General features: G+C 51.0%; 1 protein-coding gene across 1 annotated transcript; it reads right to left on the minus strand.

Annotated features, from left to right (window-relative positions):
• Nucleotides 1-5,993: 5,993 nt before the first annotated feature.
• znf296 (zinc finger protein 296) lies at nucleotides 5,994-19,804 on the minus strand. The gene is made up of 3 exons (XM_076036168.1): nucleotides 19,479-19,804; nucleotides 15,244-15,567; nucleotides 5,994-10,041 (listed from the first exon to the last, which is right to left on the minus strand). The coding sequence occupies exons 1-3, from the start codon at nucleotides 19,528-19,530 to the stop codon at nucleotides 8,264-8,266; spliced, it is 2,154 nt and encodes a 717-aa protein (XP_075892283.1). The 5' UTR covers nucleotides 19,531-19,804; the 3' UTR covers nucleotides 5,994-8,263.
• Between the last annotated feature and the right edge of the window lie 214 nt (nucleotides 19,805-20,018).

Below are 20,018 nucleotides of genomic sequence, written 5' to 3' on the forward strand. Positions count from 1 at the left end.
CATCGTGCCGTCTCTAGATTTTCCATATTGAATTAAATGAGTCAAAAAAGTTTTTAAAACACAATATCCCTCTTCTGTGGTGAATCTTTACATCATCTACTAAGTTTTTAAAGGGTTAACTTTCAAATTAAAAGTTCTTCAATGTTGAAAGCTAGCGACCCGCCTGGGTGTCATTGAAGACGTAGGTGATCCACGTAACCATTCTTGAGTTCAACACAGGGCACACAGAGAGGATGGAAGTAAATGGAAGTAACTGCCATACCTTGATGAAGGCATATTATCATAAAATTTAAATTTTGTGAAATCATTTCTGCTCTGTGAAACTCATAATAATCATGTTAACTATGTCTTGAGAGCTTTTGTTGAGCCTGGGGTATTAATTTTGTGTGGGCTATCTCTGCAGGGGATCATGTAGTATTAGGGAGATGCAAGTGCTTCTTTCTTTTCCTTTTCCATTTTTATTTTCAGGGATTTATTTATTTATTTTTTACTACGAAAGGCTGTCACTCACTTTGTGATTATCCTGTTTGTTTTGTTGCTCACAAGCACTCGACACATCTCAGTCTTGTTGCAGTGCCCATTGACTGCGGTGCGACCACAATGAAAGGCAAGTGTGACGCAGTGTGCCACAAACAAACGTTTGCAGCAGGTGAGAACTCCGCTGCAGACAGTTAACATTGCCTCAGGCCTGCAGGCAAAAAAAAAACAAAACAAAACACATGAAAGCATTTTCATCTGTCACAGGACTGAAATCCACCTCCCCAACCTCAATATGCATGCTAACCAGGTCACACCTCTGACCCCTGCACCGTGTGTGTGTGTGTGTGTGTGTGTGTGTGTGTGTGTGGTAGACAGTTGGGGCCTGGAGGGCTTCGTGGTCGAATCCAGTTTTTCCTGCACTGGTAACTGCTTGTGGGCTGGGCTGAACATGAAACTCAAGAAACTGACTGAAACTAACTGACCAAAATGTGTTTCTTTTACTTGTTTGTGTGTGTGTGTGTGTGTGTGTGTGTGTGTGTGTGTGTGTGTGTGTGTGTGAGAGAGAGAGTGTGTGCGTTGCCTATGTGTTTGTATGTGTGTGCGTGCATGTAAGTAATTATGCAGGCAACTGATTAGCTGCGTGTCCTTCTTAAGGAGGGTGACCAGGTGCAGCTGGATTGAGTGGATGTACGTGTGCTCATGAAAAACAAAGAGGTTTGAGGATGTCGGAGAAAACAAATTGTTGAGGGGTTTTTCGGAGGCAGATGTTTAATTACCTCGCGTCGTCCTTCCTTATAGGTTGTCGCTTGGCTGCGTTTTAATCCGCCCTCCAAAACTTGGCACGAGAGCTGTGGGAGAAGTAGGTTTTGAAAGGGGGAATTTTCCAGAGCACATTTTCTTAAGATGAAACGTGTCCGCGTGCAAAATTTGTAGGTCGAGAAATCTTTGGAAATGTCTCGGATAGGAATATTCAGAAGCCCAGATTTAATGATTCGCTCTATTAATACATCATTCTATCCGTTTTCAAAACAGGACAAACTCTCTGAAAAACAGCTCCAAGAATATTATATGAGATATATAAAAGATATAATATTCACAGAATGCATAGTTAATTCGGTAAAGAATTCAATCCGAACGAGGGGAAAAAGGCATAATATTCATAAGACCATCAACTGTCAGTAATGCTCTTCACAGTCTTTTCCCGCATGAAGTCTGAAAAGTTTATAGTCGGGAAGATATTTATTTTTACAACCCAGGACGAGACAGAAATAAAGCTCTTTGCCCTCAAGAGGTGGGGCTGTCGAATAATTCTCTGTGATGTTTTAGAAGCGCATGAGCTCACTAAATCTCATGCTTTGCTTGGATTATTATGTACCGAAACATTTTGCCTCTTATTTTCCGCTGTAAACGTCCTTATCGCACTTTTATTGTGCCACCCCGGGGCTTGTAGTATATTACACTTAGGCAAATATACATTTCATTGCAAAGCAGATAATCTGTATTTGTGTAGTTTTTAGTCATGAAATGCCACGTTGCACTTAACTGTATTCTATAGATATTATAATCAAATGTCTACAGTGTAATATTTTGACAGTTATATTGTATTTTGTACCATCTTATTCTTGCTTTTTTCGCACATTACCATACACTGTATTATACAACTTTTTTTTAAAACTAATCCTTCCCTAGTACAAATACAGCAGAAGAAAGGGCACTGTTTGCTTTTGCGTATTCAGGTATTTCCAGCAGAAAACCTTCAGGTCTGGAGGGCCGTTGTGCAGTTAACCTTGAAAGTAAATATGCACAACTCGCTGACTGGACTGACAAGGAATGCAGCTGCTTCAGTGTTTAAAGGACTTTTTTTTTTTCTTCCAAATATGACTCAATGTGGGGTCAAGCACAGCGCTGACGAGACCGAGGTAGTTTTCCTGCAGGGTTTGGCTGCCTCAACACCACCCGAGTGATTCAAGTGCAGTTAGAGAGATTTTCACAACTCTTATTAACACACTCATTAACACAATGTCAGTGATATGAAACTACAGACTGTTTACTTGCCATCATAAATCAAGATTAGTCCATCAGTGCTGTACCATCTATGACGATTAACTGCTAAAATGCATTAGAAATCTATGTTTTAGTCAAGTGAGAGCTGGACAAATTGAAGACAATTTGATTGTCTTCCGTTTTTTTGTTGTAAATTACATTTTCTGAATCACTGCAAATACTCAAAATTAATGTTGATTAGTAAAGGAAATTGTTCCAGACCAGGAAACAGATTGGATGAATTATAGCTGAAAGAAGCTGAATGATTTAAAGTATGCCTCTAATTTTGGCGCTATACAATATCCATTTTAAACTGTCACGTACTCCATCACATATGAATATTCACAGAAAATGCACTTTTCTCATCAATTAAAGCCCAGTTGAGGCTTTTCTGTGAATAAATTTGTGCTCCTCATTGTCATAATCGTAAAGCGACTCCTGCAGGTAATCCATCAGTGTGCATTAAAGAGTTGTCTCCGCTGGATTAGAGTGAATCTACGTTTAATCCTGGAAACAAACAATGGCGGCGAGACACTTATTTAACCGCTGGAAGGTCAACACCGTCCACCCCAACCTCAAAAATTGATTTTCGCCTTCACAGAGTGGCGACGGTGTCACCAAACAATGCCTGCTTAATCTACCGAGAACTCAGCACGTTTCCCCCTCTCTTCTTTTGTTTTGTTTTTGAACACATGGAACGTCTCTAACTTCCTCATCCTGCAGCCAAACTGAAGCGGTGGCTCCCGCTGAAGCCGCTCGATCAGTGACGCTCGGGGGTGAATGGCAGCGACAGGGAAGCCGGTTTGACTGATGGCCGGGCTGGAAAGGAAAGGAAGGTGTCCCGTCGTACCTCTCACACTCCCCACTGTCAGAGGTGAGGAGGGTGGGGTGCGATGGGGGAGGAGAAGAGGGAGGCGGGTGTAATTCCAGAGTTCAGGTTTCGCTCTGCGGTCAGTGCGGGAGGAGGGAAGGGCGAAGGGGAAGGTGGGAATTGTGGGAACTGCGCAGGGATAAAGAGCAGAGAGGGAGTCTTGTGGTTTGTGTGATCGCTCCCAAATGCATCTTTCTCTTTCTTGTTATCCCCTTCTCAGTCTGGCCTGCTGATGATTTAATCCCCCCACCTCACTCCTCCTCCTCAGCTATTCTGGGGCGGGAGGAGAGAGGACAACAGGACAGGGACGGCGGAGATGATTGGAGGCTTCGCGCGGTAACGCCACGAGAAATGTAATTAAAAACTCCCGGCTAATTGGCTTTTTCCATGATAAAGCACAATCTTCTCATACATAAGTGAGAGGCTCTCATGGCCACGGGCCTGCCCCGTAGGAAAGCAAACACAGAGGCTCACACATTCCCTTTGTTGTGAGCATTTTCTCGACTAATCACCTTAAGTTTAATCTGAATTGCGATTGTGCCGCGACGCACGCTTGCCAGGGTGCCGCACTTCAAGGCCCACAAAGACGGGCAGCGATACTGAGCTCAGCCTGCGTTTATTCATTTTTTTTTTGTTTCATTTTCAGCTTTTCTACACCATGCAGGTGAACATTGTGGTGTTTTTGTGCGGCTGAATCCCTCTTTTTGGCACCGTGCTCGTCATATCTGGGTCAGCCCTTCTCCTGACATCACTTTCTTTTTTGATGTTGCCCCTGAATCTCTGGGATACGGTGTCCCTCAAGGCTCTAACCTGGGTCCCCGCTCCCCTTCGCACTAGAAAAATTCAATAGCAGCAAATGTCTTTGTACGGATCAGGGGGAAACTTTGCCGTCCCGACTTTTGTGAGAATCGACAGCAAGGCTGAATCATTTCATAACGTTCGACTTGCACAGCAGCGCCGAAGCCGCCAACAATTTAAACCGGGGCACAATGTTGCCACGACCGAAAACCTTAGACGCTTCTGCTTATGTCTTTTCCCTTCACAGAAGGGGCAGCAAAAGTCGGCGAGACAGAAAAAAATAATAAAAATGCGATGTCTCTCTGCAGCGACCTCCAGACCAACAAAGAGCTTCCTCGGCGAAGCGGACAAACAACTTGTCCCACATCAGAGCCCTCGGCGACAGTCAACCCAGCTCGGAACTCGCGCCCCCTCAACCACCGCGCCGCACACAAAGACCCTTTTTTTCTGCGCCGTGATTGGCCGTCGGCGGGCGTGCGGCGGGCTGGAGAGGTGTGGACCCGGCGGAGACAAAGGGCACTCCGGTTGTGGACGTGGAAAACTATATCCAGTGGCTGCGAGGGCGACCGCGCGGCGGATCGTCTTACCTCGCGTAATTGGGCCCGCGCGCAGCGCCAAATGGCGCTCGCCGCTGGCGCCAAAAAGGGCCCGGCGAGGGAGGGCAGAGTTGAGCGGAGGACTCGACCAGGTTGTCACCTGTACTGTCCCTCTTTCCTTGTGTTGATGTTGTTGTTGTTGTTGATGGTGGGGTGGGGGGGGGGGATTGCGCTTTCTGTCTCTGTGGACAGAAACTGACAAACTGTCTCATCTGCGCCCTCCCCGTCTGCACTTCCTCCTCATTCTCCGCAGCACAATGGTAATTGGTCAGAGTGGGCGTGTGTGCATCTGGCGCAACACCCCCTCACCACCACCACCACCACCCCCTCACCCCACCTCCCCCCACCGCCATCCGACCACACTTCTCTCCGTCCGCCCAGCCCCCCGCCCTGTTGAAAGCTCATTAAAAGACCTTCTGTTAATGAGCTAGAGGGATCATAGAACATCATTTTCATTGGGGGGGGGGGGGGTTGGGTTGGGGGTGGGGGAGAGGTTGGTGGGCGGGTCTGGGGCCAGAGATGCTGGTGCAGAGGTTTTTTTTTATTTTCCAGGCCCCTTAAAATGGAGTCAGCAATTATCCCAACCCCTTGACACTCCCACCTCGCTGCGCTCCGGCTCCGAACATGCCCACAAACAATAAGCAAACTGCCCCTCGCCTCCCCTCCCCTACACAGTTTGTACCCTGAGAAAACCCCAGTGGCCGGCGTCCCATCGCGAGCTCGCGGGACTCGTCGGGGGGGGGGGGGCGACCGGCGCCGATGCAAATGCGAGGCCGCAAAATATAGAACTCGCAAGCTCGCTCGCACGCACGCACCGGCGGAATTGCATTACGCCGTCTCCAGACAAAGCAAGTAACATCACAAGGATGTAAACAAGGAGTGAGGGTCTCTAATCCAAACACTCGCATTAAAAATTAATAGCTCAGAGCTGACTGCGGGGTCCTCAGAGGAACGACCCGCAAACGAGCCAGGCGGCGTCCTGGTGAGGAAAGGGTACTCGAAATAGTTTCAAAAAAGCTTTTGTTGTTGAAACCGCCAGAATAAGAAAAGAAAAAGATGAAGGCAGAGGGTGGGGGGGATGAGGCGGAGGAGGAGGAGGGGGAGGAGGGTAGAAAAACATGCATGTTAAAGCAAAGAAAAATTGAGATTAAAAACAGAGAAATCACACATGTAGGAGGAGGAGGAGGAAAACAAGATGCAAAGTATTTCACCCCAATTCTCTTTTTTTTATTGAGGCTCCTCAATTACAAAATGGTGTCGAGTTTACAAAGACAGCAGAGCGGTACAGTTTCACAATAGCCAGTGTTCAGCGACAATGCTGGGGGGGGGGGGTGTCAATATTAATAACAATAACAGGTAAAGAAACAGCAAGAATGGCAATCTATGTACATAATATCCCTGAACGCTTACAGCATATCATTCATTACACACACGCACGCACGCGCACACTCACACACTCATTCATTCATTCATTCATTCAACACACACACACACACACACACACACACACACACACACACACACACACACACACACACACACACACACACACACACACACACACACACACTGGGTTGTCCCTGACATGAATGTAAATAGAAAAATCAGTTCTAGTAACAGATAGTCGTCACAGTCATGGAATCAGATTGTGTTTTTTTTTCTCCCCGACTCGGCTCACTCGCCCTTTTTATCTCACCCTGCGATATTTGCAAAAAAAAAAACGACGAGACGCGCCAAGCTTGTGCTTCTCGAAACCAAACCCCCGACTTTAACTCAACGACCGACTCGTCACTCGCGCGGCCTTCGCCGCCCCGCCGGGCCGCGCTACAGTGAGGAGACCGCAGGGCGGGCGCGTTCAAGACCGCGCGTCACCTGAGGAGATTGTGCGCACGCAAACGTTGCGCGCAAACTCAAACAAAACGCGCTCAAACCCCCCCAAGTGCTTATTGCCAATCAAACTCCACCGCTCAGCTACTCAGCTACTGCCTCAAACTCTGAACCCTGTAGGACAGCAGTGGAACTACTATTTTTTTTCCTTTTTTTTTTTTTCCTTAATTATCGTTATTAGGTACACAGCCACCTACATGCAGCAGTCATAAATAAGAACAATTCGAGCACAGAAGGGAGAAAGGAAAAAAAAAAAAGTTTCAAATGGCTGCAAAGCATGCACAGGCTTTTGAAGCTGTCCGGCACTTTACATTTATGTAAACAGTAAGAAAAAAAAAAGAAAAAAAAAAGCCAGAGATAATTGTCACAATGATATGAATGATATATAAAAAAAAAACAATTCACACCCGTTTCACATATAAGGTAAAACTGCAGCTTTTTTTTATGCATAGAAGCTAAATTGTGTTTGAACAAAACAAACAAACAAAAAACATGAGCAGGTGAGACTTGCGTGCATCATTAAAAAAACAAAAAAACAAATGAAAGTCAACTGGCACATAGTATCACGCAAGTCAGGAGAAAAGAAAACCTCGTCCGGCCACGTGAGCCCCTGTAAACATTATCACGAAGGGGCCGAGTGTTGTGACAAGCCAGCGCCTTTAAGAGGAGGAGGGTGAGAAACTGCAGGCGGACAGTGTTTGGAATTATTTCGCCCCCTCGCCGGCCGCTTCAGAAGCCCCCGTTCGGCCTTTAAAAGGCCTTCCTGAAGCAGAGAGCGGGCGCGAGCGAGGCAGCGTGACCTGACCTCCCCTCCGTCTGCTGCTGCTGCTGCTGCTGGTGGTGAAAGTTAGCTAGGCGCAAGGCTAGGCTAGGCTACTGCTCGCCTCGACACGACTCCCTTCCTCTGCGTCCGTCGCACTGCAGCAAAGTGACTGTGGTTTCAGAATCCTGCCTGCCTGCCTGCACCTGCTGTCCGGCGTTGGCTTGCCGCAGATCTGAATCGCAACTGCAGGTTCCGCCTCCCGCGCTGCGACGCGTCGGTGAGCTTCCTGTTTGTCGAGCGCGGACGGTGGCGCTTCACTTCCTGTTCAGCGGCTCTGGGTAACCGCTCCCCTTCCCCCCTCGTTTGAATGTCATGGGCCTTTTGTTTCGGAGCACGGCTTGGAGGTGGAGGTGCGGTGGGGGAGCTTCTTCTTCCCCCCCTCCCCAATCTTTACTAGAGGATTTTTTTGGCGGGAGGGGGATTTTGTGATTTCTGGACTTTGGGAGTCCTGCTAGCTCGCAGTGTTTTCTGTGTGTGTGTGTGTGTGTGTGTGTGTGTGCGTGTGTATGTGTGTGTGTGTGGCTTCATCCTTATTTTCCAAGTTTTGACTGGAGGATTTTGTTTTTCGGGGAGGAGGAATTGTTTTGGGAGTCCTGCGAGCTAACGGTGAAGCTAACTTTCTGGGGAACTTTTTTCAAGTTTCAAGTTTGACTGGAGAATAGTTATTTGCAGGGGGGGGGGACTTTTGTATTTCTGGATTTCGAAAGTCCTGCCAGCTAACGGTGCTTTCTGTTGGGGGGGTTTTGGGCGGCGGGAGGGGGGGCGTCACAGCGTAGTTGTAGTCAAAGCTAACGGCCCCGCTTCTGCGTCGCCCCCTGCTGGCGGTTCGTACCCAACCTCCGCCGCGCTCCCCTCCTCCTCCGCCTCCCCCTCCTCCTCCGGGCTCCTCAGCTCTCGGCTCTCAGCTCCCTCCGCTGCCTCCTCGTCCTCCTCCATCTTCACCGCCACCGCCGCCACCGCCTCACCCTCCGCCCTCCTCATGGCGGCGAGGGCGTCGGCGGCGCTGGCCTGGGCGTAGGCCCCGACGCTGGCGTGGCTCAGGCCGTGCGCCTTCTTCAGGTGCTTCTCCAGCGTGGCGTAGACGGTGAACGGCACCGAGCACAGCTGGCAGAAGAAGGAGGCCTTGGTGCCGCGGGCGCCGTGCGTCTTCATGTGGCGCGTCAGCTTGGAGCTCTGCGCGCAGGCGTAGCTGCAGAGGCCGCAGCGGTACGGCCGCTCGCCCGTGTGGCTGCGTCGGTGCACCGTCAGGTTGCTGCTGTTGCGGAATTGCTTGCCGCAGTACTCGCACGACTCGTCCTTCTTCTTGCGGCCGCCGCCGGACGACGCGGTGAAGCTGGCGGCGTTGCTGCTGGCAGCTTTAGTGGCCCCTGCCACTCCCACGGCCGCTCCCAGCCCCCTCCTCTCGTTCTCCCGCTGCCAGTCCTGCACCGCCTCGTTGGCCAAGCTCCACATCCCGGCCGTTGCCGCCACAGACTCCGCCTCCATGGGCTCCTCTCCCCCGGCCCCCGCACCTCCGTCGGCCGGCCGCTTGGGCGTGCAGTTGCCGCTGGCGATGCCGCTCTCGCCGCTGCCGCCTGTCTCGCCGCTCTCCAGCGAGCCCTCCGAGGGGCTGCCGCAGGGCGAGGACGTGTGCCGCGGCTCCTCCTCCTCTTCCTCCTCCGCCGCCTGGCCCTCCACCTCCCCCTGCTCTCCCTCCTCCCCCTCCCTCTGGTGCCGGTAGAGCCTCAGCAGCTCCTGGTCGGACGGCCGGCGCTGAGCACTGAGCAGCATGAGGCCGGCGGCGACTGCCGGGTGTCGCGGCAGGCTGAGGTCCAGCTCCAGGGGCGGCGCAGCCTTCACGTCCTGCAGCTGAAACGCTCCCCTCGTCACCTGCATCCCTGCCGCCTCCTCCTCCTCCTCCTCCTCCACCACAGCCACCATCTCCGCCGCCTCGTACCCACTGCCGCTGACTCCGCCCACCCGGTGGTGGCACCTGATGTGCCGGGCCAGCTGGCCGCTCTGGGCGAAGGCCTGGCCGCACACCCCGCAGTGGTACGGCCGCTCGCAGGCCTGAGTCCGGTGGTGGCGGGCGGGCAGCACCGCATTGCCGTGGCCGGTGTGGGGGAAGGGCGAGGCAGCCGGCGGCGAGGAGGAGGGCGAGGGCGCCAGGCCCCCGGCGGAGCCCCGCGAGGAGCCTCTGCTGCTGCCGCCGTTTCCTTTGGCCAGCTCCCTGAGGCGCAGAGAGAAGTTCAGAGCCTGCATGTTCCTGGAGGAGGTGGAGGTGGAGGTGGGGGAGGGGGAGTTGGTCTTGGCCAGGCGGGGGCGGCCGTGAAAGGCCGAGGCCAGAGCCTGGTTGAGGTGGCGGGGGTCGAGAGTGGCAGCAGGGGGCTTCTGCTCCGTCAGCCGTCGCCTCTCGCTCCTCCCTGCCGCCAGCTCGGCCTGCTGCTGCTCCTCCTGGTAGATGCTGAGGGCGTGCGTGTGCTGGGCGTGCTGCAGGAGCGCCCAGGCGGACGGGAACAGGCCCTCGCACTGCTGGCAGGTGAAGTAGGAGGGCTCGTCACACGCTGGGGAAACAAAGAGGGGGTAAAAGGCGGAGTTAGCAGGCGACTGGCTGCACGACTCTCTGCATCTTCAGCCGTATTGAAGCTGTCTTTTGAGACACAGTTACTTGAAAAAAAAACCTCTGTAGATATCTAGAAAACAGCATATTTATCCCTCTGTTTACAGCCTCCCACGAAAAAAAAAAAAATTATTTACATTTGTCACATATACAGGTGGATATTAACCTGGTGCAAGTGTGGATTTTTGTTTCAAATGATTTGCCGCACTTTCCACATGTTCGACGCGACTAAAGCGCAGTCTCAAAGAGCCGGTGCCCTTTATGACATCACGGAAATGAGTTTCTAGAGCAAACGAGTGAGCAAAGAAAGCAACACAGGCACTTTTTTTTCCACATCTGCGTCGTTAAATTAGAGGCCGACGTTACTCTGCAGACACGTTGTTGTGAGAGAAGTTTGGCCAAGGGGTTATTTTGCAGGAGCTTTGCTGCGTCCACCGGGGCAAATAAACAAACGCTGTTTCTAAAAGGGCAGCATTGTTATTTAAATAAAGTTGTTTTGGTGTCCACATCCTCTTTGGTGTGTCAGGTATTCACCCTTTAATTATCTCTAATTTTAGTCTCTCCGGCGACTGACAAGCGTCCCCATCCGAGCCATCAAGCAAACTTTGCCTTTGTCTGCCCTTTTGTCTTTATTCTGCGGCGCCGCCGCCGGCACAGGAGAGAAGTTTCGGCTGAGAATGAAAAAGCGACTTTGAAGACCTCGTGGAGCTGCAGGAAACTGAAAAGAGCTCACTGATCGTTATCTAGAGTCTTCATCGCGGCGCGAGAGGGGAGGGGGGGGGGCTCCCGTCATGTGATCCATTGTGAACATATAAATATTGACTGTGGTGCTCTTTTAAACTCGCGTGTAAAAAGGGGGGCATGATGAAAGCGAAGCCTGGCAGAAGGAGCGAGCGCAAAAGTGAGCGCGAGGTGAAGAACGGCGGGAAGGAAAAAAGAGAAGAGAACAGTAGGAAACTTTATCTAAGTAGCCTGTGAAGCAGCGCGTGTGTGTGAGTGTGTGTGTGTGTGTGTGTTGGGGGGGGGGGGGTTGCTGCTGAAAGGCAGACAGGGACGTGTCGCCGGGTACATCTGGAGATATTTTTAAATGTGCATAGCTTTGTCTCCTAACAGAGATCCACTCTCCAATTAAGCTGCAAATTGCTAATTAGCGGAACGCGGAAAATGAACGCTTTATGCAAATGAGGCACTGACTCAGCCCGCCTGACAAACGAGGGCCTTTCTGCATACATCAAAATCGGAGAGAAGATCCCCAAATTGAGAGTGAAAACACTTCTTCTTCTTCTTCTTCTTCTCTTTTTTTTTTTAGCGGAGAGGTTCAAAGCCGACTGGTATAAGCCTCTTTCATGTTTCCTCAAGTCAAATCCTTCTGTATTTCACTGGAGGGGAAGGGTGGTGGAGGGGGGGGGGCGAGAGGAGAGCTGAGGGAAGAGGGGGAGAGGATGAAAAAGAGAGCAACTGTTACTCTCTCTCTCTCTCTTTCTGTGTCTCTTTCTCCCCTTCGCCTGCCCTCCCTCCCTCCCTCCCTCTGTCTGGAGACGAGAGGAGCGCCGGTGTTCATGTCCTTTAACCTAGCCCGAGGAGACACCCAGGCACAAGTTGAGATACTTGTTCCACAAAGTGAACGCAGAGAGAGAGAGGGAGAGCAAAAGGACGAGAGAGAGAGAGAGAGAGCGAGAGAGAGAGAGAGAGAGCGAGAGAGAGAGATAGGTAGGTCAGAGCTCAGGAGATAAAAAAAGAGAAAGAAAATTAGATTAAAAAAAGATAGTAAGGCAGTGAGGGGGTGGGGGTGCGGTGGGGGTGCGGTGGGGGTGGGGGTGGGAGGTGACGGGGTGGAGGGGGTCGGCGTGAGACACCCGCGAAAATATGTCACCCCCTTTCTTTTTGGATTGTACTTGAGACCCATCCTCCAACCCCCGAGTCTTCTCACCCGTCCGTAACCCCCCCCCCACACACACACACCCCCACCCAACCACCCTCCTCCACCCCTCCACCCAAAACCTTCCAAATCTTTCCCTGAGGGGGGCACGCGGGAGGGGAGGGAGAGGGAGAGGGAGAGGGTGTGTGTATGGGTGGGGGTGCTGCTGGTGGTGGTGGGGGTTTGGGGGTGGGGTGGGGGGGCTTTGTCTCAGGGTCCTGGAGTGAAACACAATACCCAGCCGGTTTCTCTTTCCTCCCCTCCTCTCCTCTCACTCCCCGCTTTTTTTTCTCTCCCTCTCTTTTTTTTTTTTTTTGTGCGTAAGGATTCCCATTTGGCCCGGGGTAGCACTTGAATATTAAGCAGAAGCAATAACTACTAATTAAAAATGCAGATTGGCTGGGAGCGCTAACGAGCAGCAGGCAGAATCTCTTTTCCCTCGGGAGGCAGAAGGGAGGAGAAAAGAGAGGAGGAGGAGGAGGCGGAGGAGGAGGAGGAGGAGGGGGTGGGAGGGAGCGGGGGCGAGAAATTGAATGAGGGCAAAGTGAAAGTGTGTTGAAGATGAGGGAAGGAGTAAAGACGGTGAGAGGAGGGGAGGGGAGGGGGCGAGAGCGAGAGAGCGAGAGAGAGAGAAAAAAACAAACAAGGAGAATAAATAAGAAGGGAAGGAGACAGATGCACGCGGCTCTCCAGTAATCCATCCCGCTTCTCCTCGCCCCCCCCCCGACCACCACCACCACCACCCCTCCAACCCCTTCCCACCGCCGCCGTCCCCTCTGCCGCCGCCGCCGCCGTACAGAAAACAGGCAGAGGGCCTGTCTGTGTTGTGGGATAACCGCTCTCTCCGTTTCAGTCGTCTCAGAGTTGAGATGTGAAAGCGAGAACTTCCTTTTCACTCAACCGATCTGAAAAACTGCCTCGCCGTCGGCAAGTCGGAGCAGAAAGAAAAAGGGGCTTCAGAAAAGCGAGAGAGTAAAACCCGAACCCCCCCCTCCCCCCGAAAACGCACCGCCACGCTCCCAACCAAGAGTAGAACTTCAAGCCAAACTCTTCAGCCACTTTGCTGTTCACCTGCTCGCCCTGCTCTTTCCTCCACCACCACCTCACGCCCGTGCACGTGCTCTGTTTGTTGTATAATCCTGCGGGCGGCGAAAAAAAAGAAAGAAAGATATATCACCAACGTGGCGTTCGCCTCTGACGGAGCGACAGAAAGAGAGAGAGAGAGAGAGAGAGAGGGAGAGAGAGAGAGATGAAAAAGACAGCGAAGCAGAGAGACGAGCCGCCTCGTGGACAAACGGAAACGGTTCGCGCCTCCAGTCCCCCGAGTCTTGCACAGAGGAAGCAACTGGCAGCGCGCGCAAGTGTGTGTGTGTGCGTGTGCGCGTGTGCGTGTGCGTGTGCGTAAGGACCGAGAGTTTCAAAATATGCAAACGGAGCGCTCGCACCTATTAGAAACGTGTCTGCCGTGCTGCCAGCAGCACCGAGTGCCACCGCCACCTTCGACGCCCGCTTCCCCTCGGCGCCGCTCCTCCTTCACCTGCGACACCTTCAAATCCTCCAAAATCCCCTTCACTTTGAGATTTGCTCACAGATGGAAAGTGCGTTATGAATAAAAATCTATCATTATTATTATTATTATTATTCTTTTAGTCAAAAATAAAACAAAATTCCTTCAGACTGATTTAGTGCAATGCAACTGCAATGTATGTATGTGTAAATATATATATGTATATATATATTATATACACATGTATATTCAGAAAGCATCAGGTTTTATTTTATTTTATTTTTGTTATTTTTCATTTCATGCCGTACTTTTATACGATAGTTTAGAACACTGCATACCTTTTATCACACGAGAACCCTTTTCAAGCTGCTGCAAATGTGAATTTCTCCCGGAGACCAATAAAATATCAACAGTTCCTAACTAGCTAGCCAGTGGTTCACGTCTGCCGCTACGATGTACTCGTTTAAGATTTCGCAGCGTCCAATCGTGAGAAAAGCATAACGCCAAATAACGTTCGTGTCATCCACGGTCGCTCGACTTCATGCCTGAAAGTGGCTGTGATGTCGAGGATCCAAACCGCAGGAACGCGGCGGCGCAACGTGAACGCCTCCTTACCGGAGGAGCTGCTGCTCTTTACGTAAACAGCAAAGGCATTATTGTTGGGACAGTTTTCATGAATATACATGTGTATCATTCCGCTACGTTTCGTGCCAAGCGCGTCCCAACCGAACGTCACGCGCTGGGCCTCAAAATGTAAAAAAAAGAAAAAAAAATAAAGAAAAAAAGACAGTCACACAAACAGCAAAGAAGAAAAAAATAAAAACATGAACCCTTCCGCGTAATCGGCGCTAAAAACACGACGTTCTTCCAGGCGGCTTAAGACGTGGCAAATGTTAGAAAGGGACGGGGGGGACGGGGGGGACGGGACAAAACAAGATGATGATGAAGAAGATGTGTTTAGATGAAGGAGAAGCCGAGAGGAGGAGGAGGAGATTCCCAGGAGCTCGGCGACGGCTCGGCCCAGGGCGGAACAGGGGTAGAGACACATGATGCAATGTCCTCCTTTACGCTGTCATGACAGCAGGGGGGAGGTGGTGGTGTGGGGAGTGGGGGGGGGGTGGGGGGGGGCATCCTCTCCTCTGACCGTCTCATACCGCCACGACCATCACGCGCCACAACAAAAGGGAAAAGGCAACTGGAAAATGGAGGAAAATGTACTTCTTCTTCTTCTTCTTCTTCTTCTTCTTCTTCTTGTCTGTTTGTTTTCCTCTGAAGGAGCAGAGGCCACGCTGCTGGTCTCTGTCGTCAGGGGCCGCAGCAGCTTTCTGTTTACCTGGCCACCGCTCTCCACCTCTGAGACTGACAGCCAGCGGGAAGGGAAAGGCGCCCTGGAGCCCTGGTTGCCCAGCGTGAAGCCCCCCCGGGGGGAGCCACCACCCCCCCTCCCTGCCCCTCCCCCGCACCACTGCGCCCTCCAAACGCTCCTTTCCACGCAATTACCCCGGCGCGTCACTTACCCGCGCGGCTCTGCTAATGGCAACGGCTAGCTAATGAGCTGGACTCGGGGGTGGGAGGGGCTGAGTTGTTAAATTAAGTAGAGGGTGGTTGTAAAAAATATATATATAATAATAGTGTTTGTGTGTCGGGGGAGGGGGGTCAGAGTCGCTAATTAGCAACCTGTCCCCTTCTTCTTCTCCTTTCTCCTTCTTCCTCTGGCTCACCTGTTCTGCCAGGCTCCTCCCCCCACGCCCCGTCCAGGGCCGCCCCCCTCCGCAGCTCGATGTAGCCCGGCCACGGCTCGCCCCCGGGGACGCCCTGCCGGCCGCGGCCGGCGGGCGAGGGCGGCGCGGCGCCGGGGCCACGGCCCTGCGAGCGCCGGCAGTCGCCCTGCTTGTGCTGGATGAAGGCCAGGATGTGGGCCAGGGGGAAGGCCCGGCTGCACTGGCCGCAGGTCAGGAGGTCTCTGCCCTCGGCCGGCGCCCGCGCAGGTGCCAGGGGCGGCGGGGGTGGTGGCGGCGGCGGCTGAGGCTGCTCGTCGGTGGCATCTAAAGAGAAAACAGATGGACAACAACAGAAATATATAAATGATGTGATGTTCAGTCAGCGAGGCTGAGGGCGTTCTGGCAGAAAGGTTGCATTATAAAGGGCAGCGTCAAACTATTAGATTATGTTTTATTGCAACGATGCGTCTTTGCAATAAAGTGTACGCCATAGGTGTCAAACTCTGGCCCGCGGACCACATCTGCTGGCCCGCTGGTCTTATACACTGTACCGCTAATACTACAAATCCCAGAATGCTCTGCTGGTATTTTGGCAAGTCAGCCAGGACAGGACATTCATTCAAGGACATTATTGTTATTACTTAATTGGTTTATTTGTTGTCATGTTATTTTTACATCTATTATTAGCCCACGAAAAAAAGGTTAATGTTGAAATTTAAATCAAAGTCCTGCAAATAAGAACATTTATTTTGATGGGTTTTTGTCATTTGAAATTTGATTTATTGTTTCGTATTAAGCTTTGCTCGGTCCATATTCAGGTTGAAGCAAAACTTGTTTGGGTCTATATGAAATGGTTCACTGTCATATCCGGAGGAAAATCTTTTCAATAAACATCAATGTTGGCCCGTGGCTTTGTCCAAGTTTTAAATTTGGCCCCACTGTGTATTTGAGTTTGACACTCCTGGCCGTATACAGTAGGGAAGCCTGTTTATTTACATTATAAATGGTGCCGCATTTATAAGGACTTTCATCAGTGGGAGGAGCAACAGAGCTCAGCATGTAGGTCGTGTCCACGAAAAAAAATGATTTCTTTAAAATAAATTTAACCATTTATTCGTTTAACAACTCAACACAACTTTGAACAAACACCTCCTCGACATCACAACGTGAGGCTGTGGTCTGCCACTGCTCAAGGACACGCAACATCTGTGCTTAGATCAGTGACTTTTGTTGGATTCTCGAGGCGCTGCAGATCAGTGAAAGGCTCTCTGAAGCCTGTATCTGCATTGGCCAAACAACAACAAAAAACCAAACAAACTGGAATCTCAGCTGCATGGGTAGGAACCACACGCAGCCACAGCAGCCCAGCACCTGGTCCGCGTGCTGGTCCAGGCACACAACGCGGTTGTGTTGGTCGCTCTGACACGAACAGCGTGGCCCAAGCTGACCGCACGTGTTCGGGGGTGTAGCAGTTAGTCAGTGGTGAACGCAGCCGTGCATATTCCTGATTGTGAAGATGCGCGTTTAATGCTGGTTTGCAGAATCTCCTTGAGATCAATCTGAGATTGCCTCATTACTCTCAGGAACTCTTTCATGTAGTGCTTTCTTCTGACTTGTTCAATATGTTGATGACTAGAAATCGTACACGCTCAGTACAGTCCACTGCATGTATTCAAGACTCCAAGTTTGCAGTTTCCAATGAACTTCTAACCAGAGTACCAAAACTTTGACCACTCCCCCCCAAAAAAAAACGGCAGCGTCAGAAAATCAATGCGACGGCGCAAGTTCCGCTCGACGCGAAGCTAACGCCACCTCAAGAAGCTCAAAGAGTGAAAAGCACAAACAGGAATACAGTTAAACCCTTGGCGGAGCAGCGCACAGTCGCTGCTGACTCAAAGTGTTAGTTTCATTTGTAAGCTTTTAATGAGGCCAACCTGCTCAGCCAGTACTGACCACTTCCTTTAACTAACCCAGAAAAAACAGAAAAAAACACCCCGACGTGCACCGACTGAGGCCGCTGTGAAGAGGAAGAGGAGCTCAACTGCCCACATGTGGCGGATCGTCAACGCTCGACACATCTGTGTCAAGCAGACAGGTGAAACTCCTGGCTTAGAGGCCAGAAGCTAAACATATACAGCGATCCATCGGTACGAAACGTAATAGAAAGAAAATAGCTCCTGAAAAACCTTCTGTTTTCACAAACAGGGAGTCTGGTTTCAAGCTAGGTGGTCACAGGTGACCCAGAAAATGAATCTGCTCACTGGGCGACGTGACTTCACTCTCAAAGTGTGAGAAAGACATAAAAACAGAGATTGCTCATCATGCGTTTTCATACAACTAGATGCGACCTGAATCCTAAGCGTCGGGCCTTTCAGTGAAGGCCACAGTCTGGTCCAGCCAACTTCACTCACAGTTACAAATTGCCCATTGCAGCCACAAGGCAGAAGTTTCTCAACAGGAAGTGAATCGCAATTAAAAAGGCCGAGACAGAGACAGAGACAGACAGAGAGAGAAAGAGAGAGAGAGAGAGAGAGAGAGAGACACACACACACACACACACACACACACACACACACACACACACACACACACACACACACACACACACAAAAACAACTAAAGGTGTCTGAGATAAGAACACAGCATTGGCATGCGAACGCCACAGGATCGCTCGTCCAATCAAAGCAGAGGAAAAGCGACACATGATCGTCTGTGATTAGCAGCGGTGGTGGTGGAGGAGGTCAACAGACAGAAACACTGAGGGGGCTTTTGCTTCTTTTCTTTTTTGCTGCGTGCATGTGCACACACAAGCTTCAAATGGACACACCGAGGTCTTCGGAAAGTTTCACAGGTAGACAGGAAGGGGAGGGTGGGGAGGTAGGAGTGGGTGGTGGTGGTGGTGGTGGTGGCGGCGGGTCAGTAAGTTATTGCTCAACTTGTCCATGAGCACACCTCCACTCCTCCCTCCTCCCTCCTCCACCCCACTGCACTGCACTGCACTCCAGCCACCTGCCCGGGCCGAGCCGGCTACCGTACAGGACGGGTACAGACAAAAAAACAAACAGCGCGAGGTCGGTCGGTCTGATCTCGCCGGCTCGTTTCTGAAGAAAGGAAGAGAGAGAGAGAGAGAGAGAGAGAGAGAGAGAGAAGAAGAAGAAGAAGAAGAAAAAGAAAAAAAAATGCCACCTTTCCTGTTTTGAGCCGCCGCGCAGTTTGTGCAGACTTGCAAGGCGCGGTCACACACACACACACACACACACACACACACACACACACACACACACACAGGATTGAGTCAGGGCTTGTGGTCGCAGCAGACACGCACCACTGGTCTCCAGAAGACAACTGTACATTCTGTCTTTTTATATGTATGTATGTTTTCAAATGACTGTATGTCGTCTCGGCCATTTCCCTCCACGTGTCATCACAGTATTTTTTTTTTTCTTTCACCTTTATAAATCTGAAAAAAATAAAATAAATCCATCCATTTTTCTAGTTCTTCTTCTTCCGTGTGTTGTTGTTGTTTTGTAACTGACAGCGAGCATCAAGCGCAGCCTATATTTATTTCATCCTCCAGAGAGCCAACCGGCAGTGTGAGAAGACAGCTAAAGGTGGCCCGCGGACCCCCTCTTGGGTCCCCTCTTCCTGGTGTGTTTTCCCCGACTCGGCGGAGAAACTTGATCACAGTCCTAACCCAGAAATATTAATCATCGTGTTCGGACCTGTAGCCTCAGAGCAGCGTGCCAATAAACCGGTCCTTCCTCTCCGAGCCGCCGCCGCCGCCGCAGCTTTCAGAGAGCACACATCAGGATAAACATGACAAGAAAATTACTGTCCCTTATATAAATATTTGCATACGCGCTCAGAAAAAAAGGGGGGGGATCGAAAATCCAGCCAACAATAAAGAGAAGAAATCCATCACGGACTCAGAAGTCAGTGTGTTGCACCCACATGACTCTAATCTAATCTTTCTTACACTTAAACTCTTCTCGGGTTTTTTTTTTCCCCCTCTCTCTTCTTCTTCTTCTTCTTCTTCTTCTTCTTCTTCTTCTTCTTCTCACTACTGGGTCACCAGCGCGCATCCACGCATTGCGCACATCTTCAGTGAGACAAAGCTGAGGGGTGGCCGACTGGCCGTGTTCTCTTTTGCGCGTAAAAACGCAAGAAATCGCCGGTAGCACGACACCTCTCCAACCAACGCTCCCCCCCCCCCCCCTCCTCCTTCCTCGGCTTACCTTGAATTGCGCTCAGGTGCTGCGGTCTGCTCCCAAGTTTGCGTCTGGACATCGCGACGACGTTCCGCGATTTTGACACCTCTTCTCACGGCTTCTTCGCCCCCACCCCCACGCCACAAAAACAGAGCGATTTTAAAAAAACAAACAAACAAACAAACAAACAAAATCCCTCTTGAAAGAGAAGCCCGGCGATCTCCGGATGAAGGCGAGCCGAGAGAGAGACGGACTTATTCGGACGGACGGGCCCTTCTGTCTGGACTCGCACTGAGCAGCGAGTGCTGCGTTCAAGTTCACGCTTCTTCCCCCCGCAGCGAGCAGAGGGCAGAAAGGGGCATGGTCGTCTGTCTATAGGCACCGCCCGCCCCGCACCTAACACCTTAACCCCGCCCCCGCAAGGGGGAACGAGCCCTGCCAAGTACATCGATCGGCTCAATAAGAAACAATACAATTAGATAGATACAGGGTTAGAGGGACCAATAAAAGCTTTTTGAGACGTTTTTAGCTCTGACCAGGTAATCTTACAGAATCAGAATCAGCTTT

The sequence above is a fragment of the Nelusetta ayraudi genome, unplaced genomic scaffold (genome assembly GCF_046127955.1).
Source record: "Nelusetta ayraudi isolate G7.1 ecotype Tasmania unplaced genomic scaffold, CSIRO-AGI_Nayr_v1 ptg000048l, whole genome shotgun sequence".
NCBI classification, from domain to species: Eukaryota; Metazoa; Chordata; class Actinopteri; order Tetraodontiformes; family Monacanthidae; genus Nelusetta; species Nelusetta ayraudi.

Coding starts and splice junctions, on each gene's coding strand:
- znf296 (XM_076036168.1), bottom strand. CDS start 19,530: ATGTCCAGACGCAAACTTGGGAGCAGACCGCAGCACCTGAGCGCAATT. Junction 15,568..19,478: donor GCACCTGAGCGCAATTCAAG/GTAAGCCGAGGA, acceptor TTTTCTCTTTAG/ATGCCACCGACGAGCAGCCT. Junction 10,042..15,243: donor GGAGGAGCCTGGCAGAACAG/GTGAGCCAGAGG, acceptor TTGTTTCCCCAG/CGTGTGACGAGCCCTCCTAC.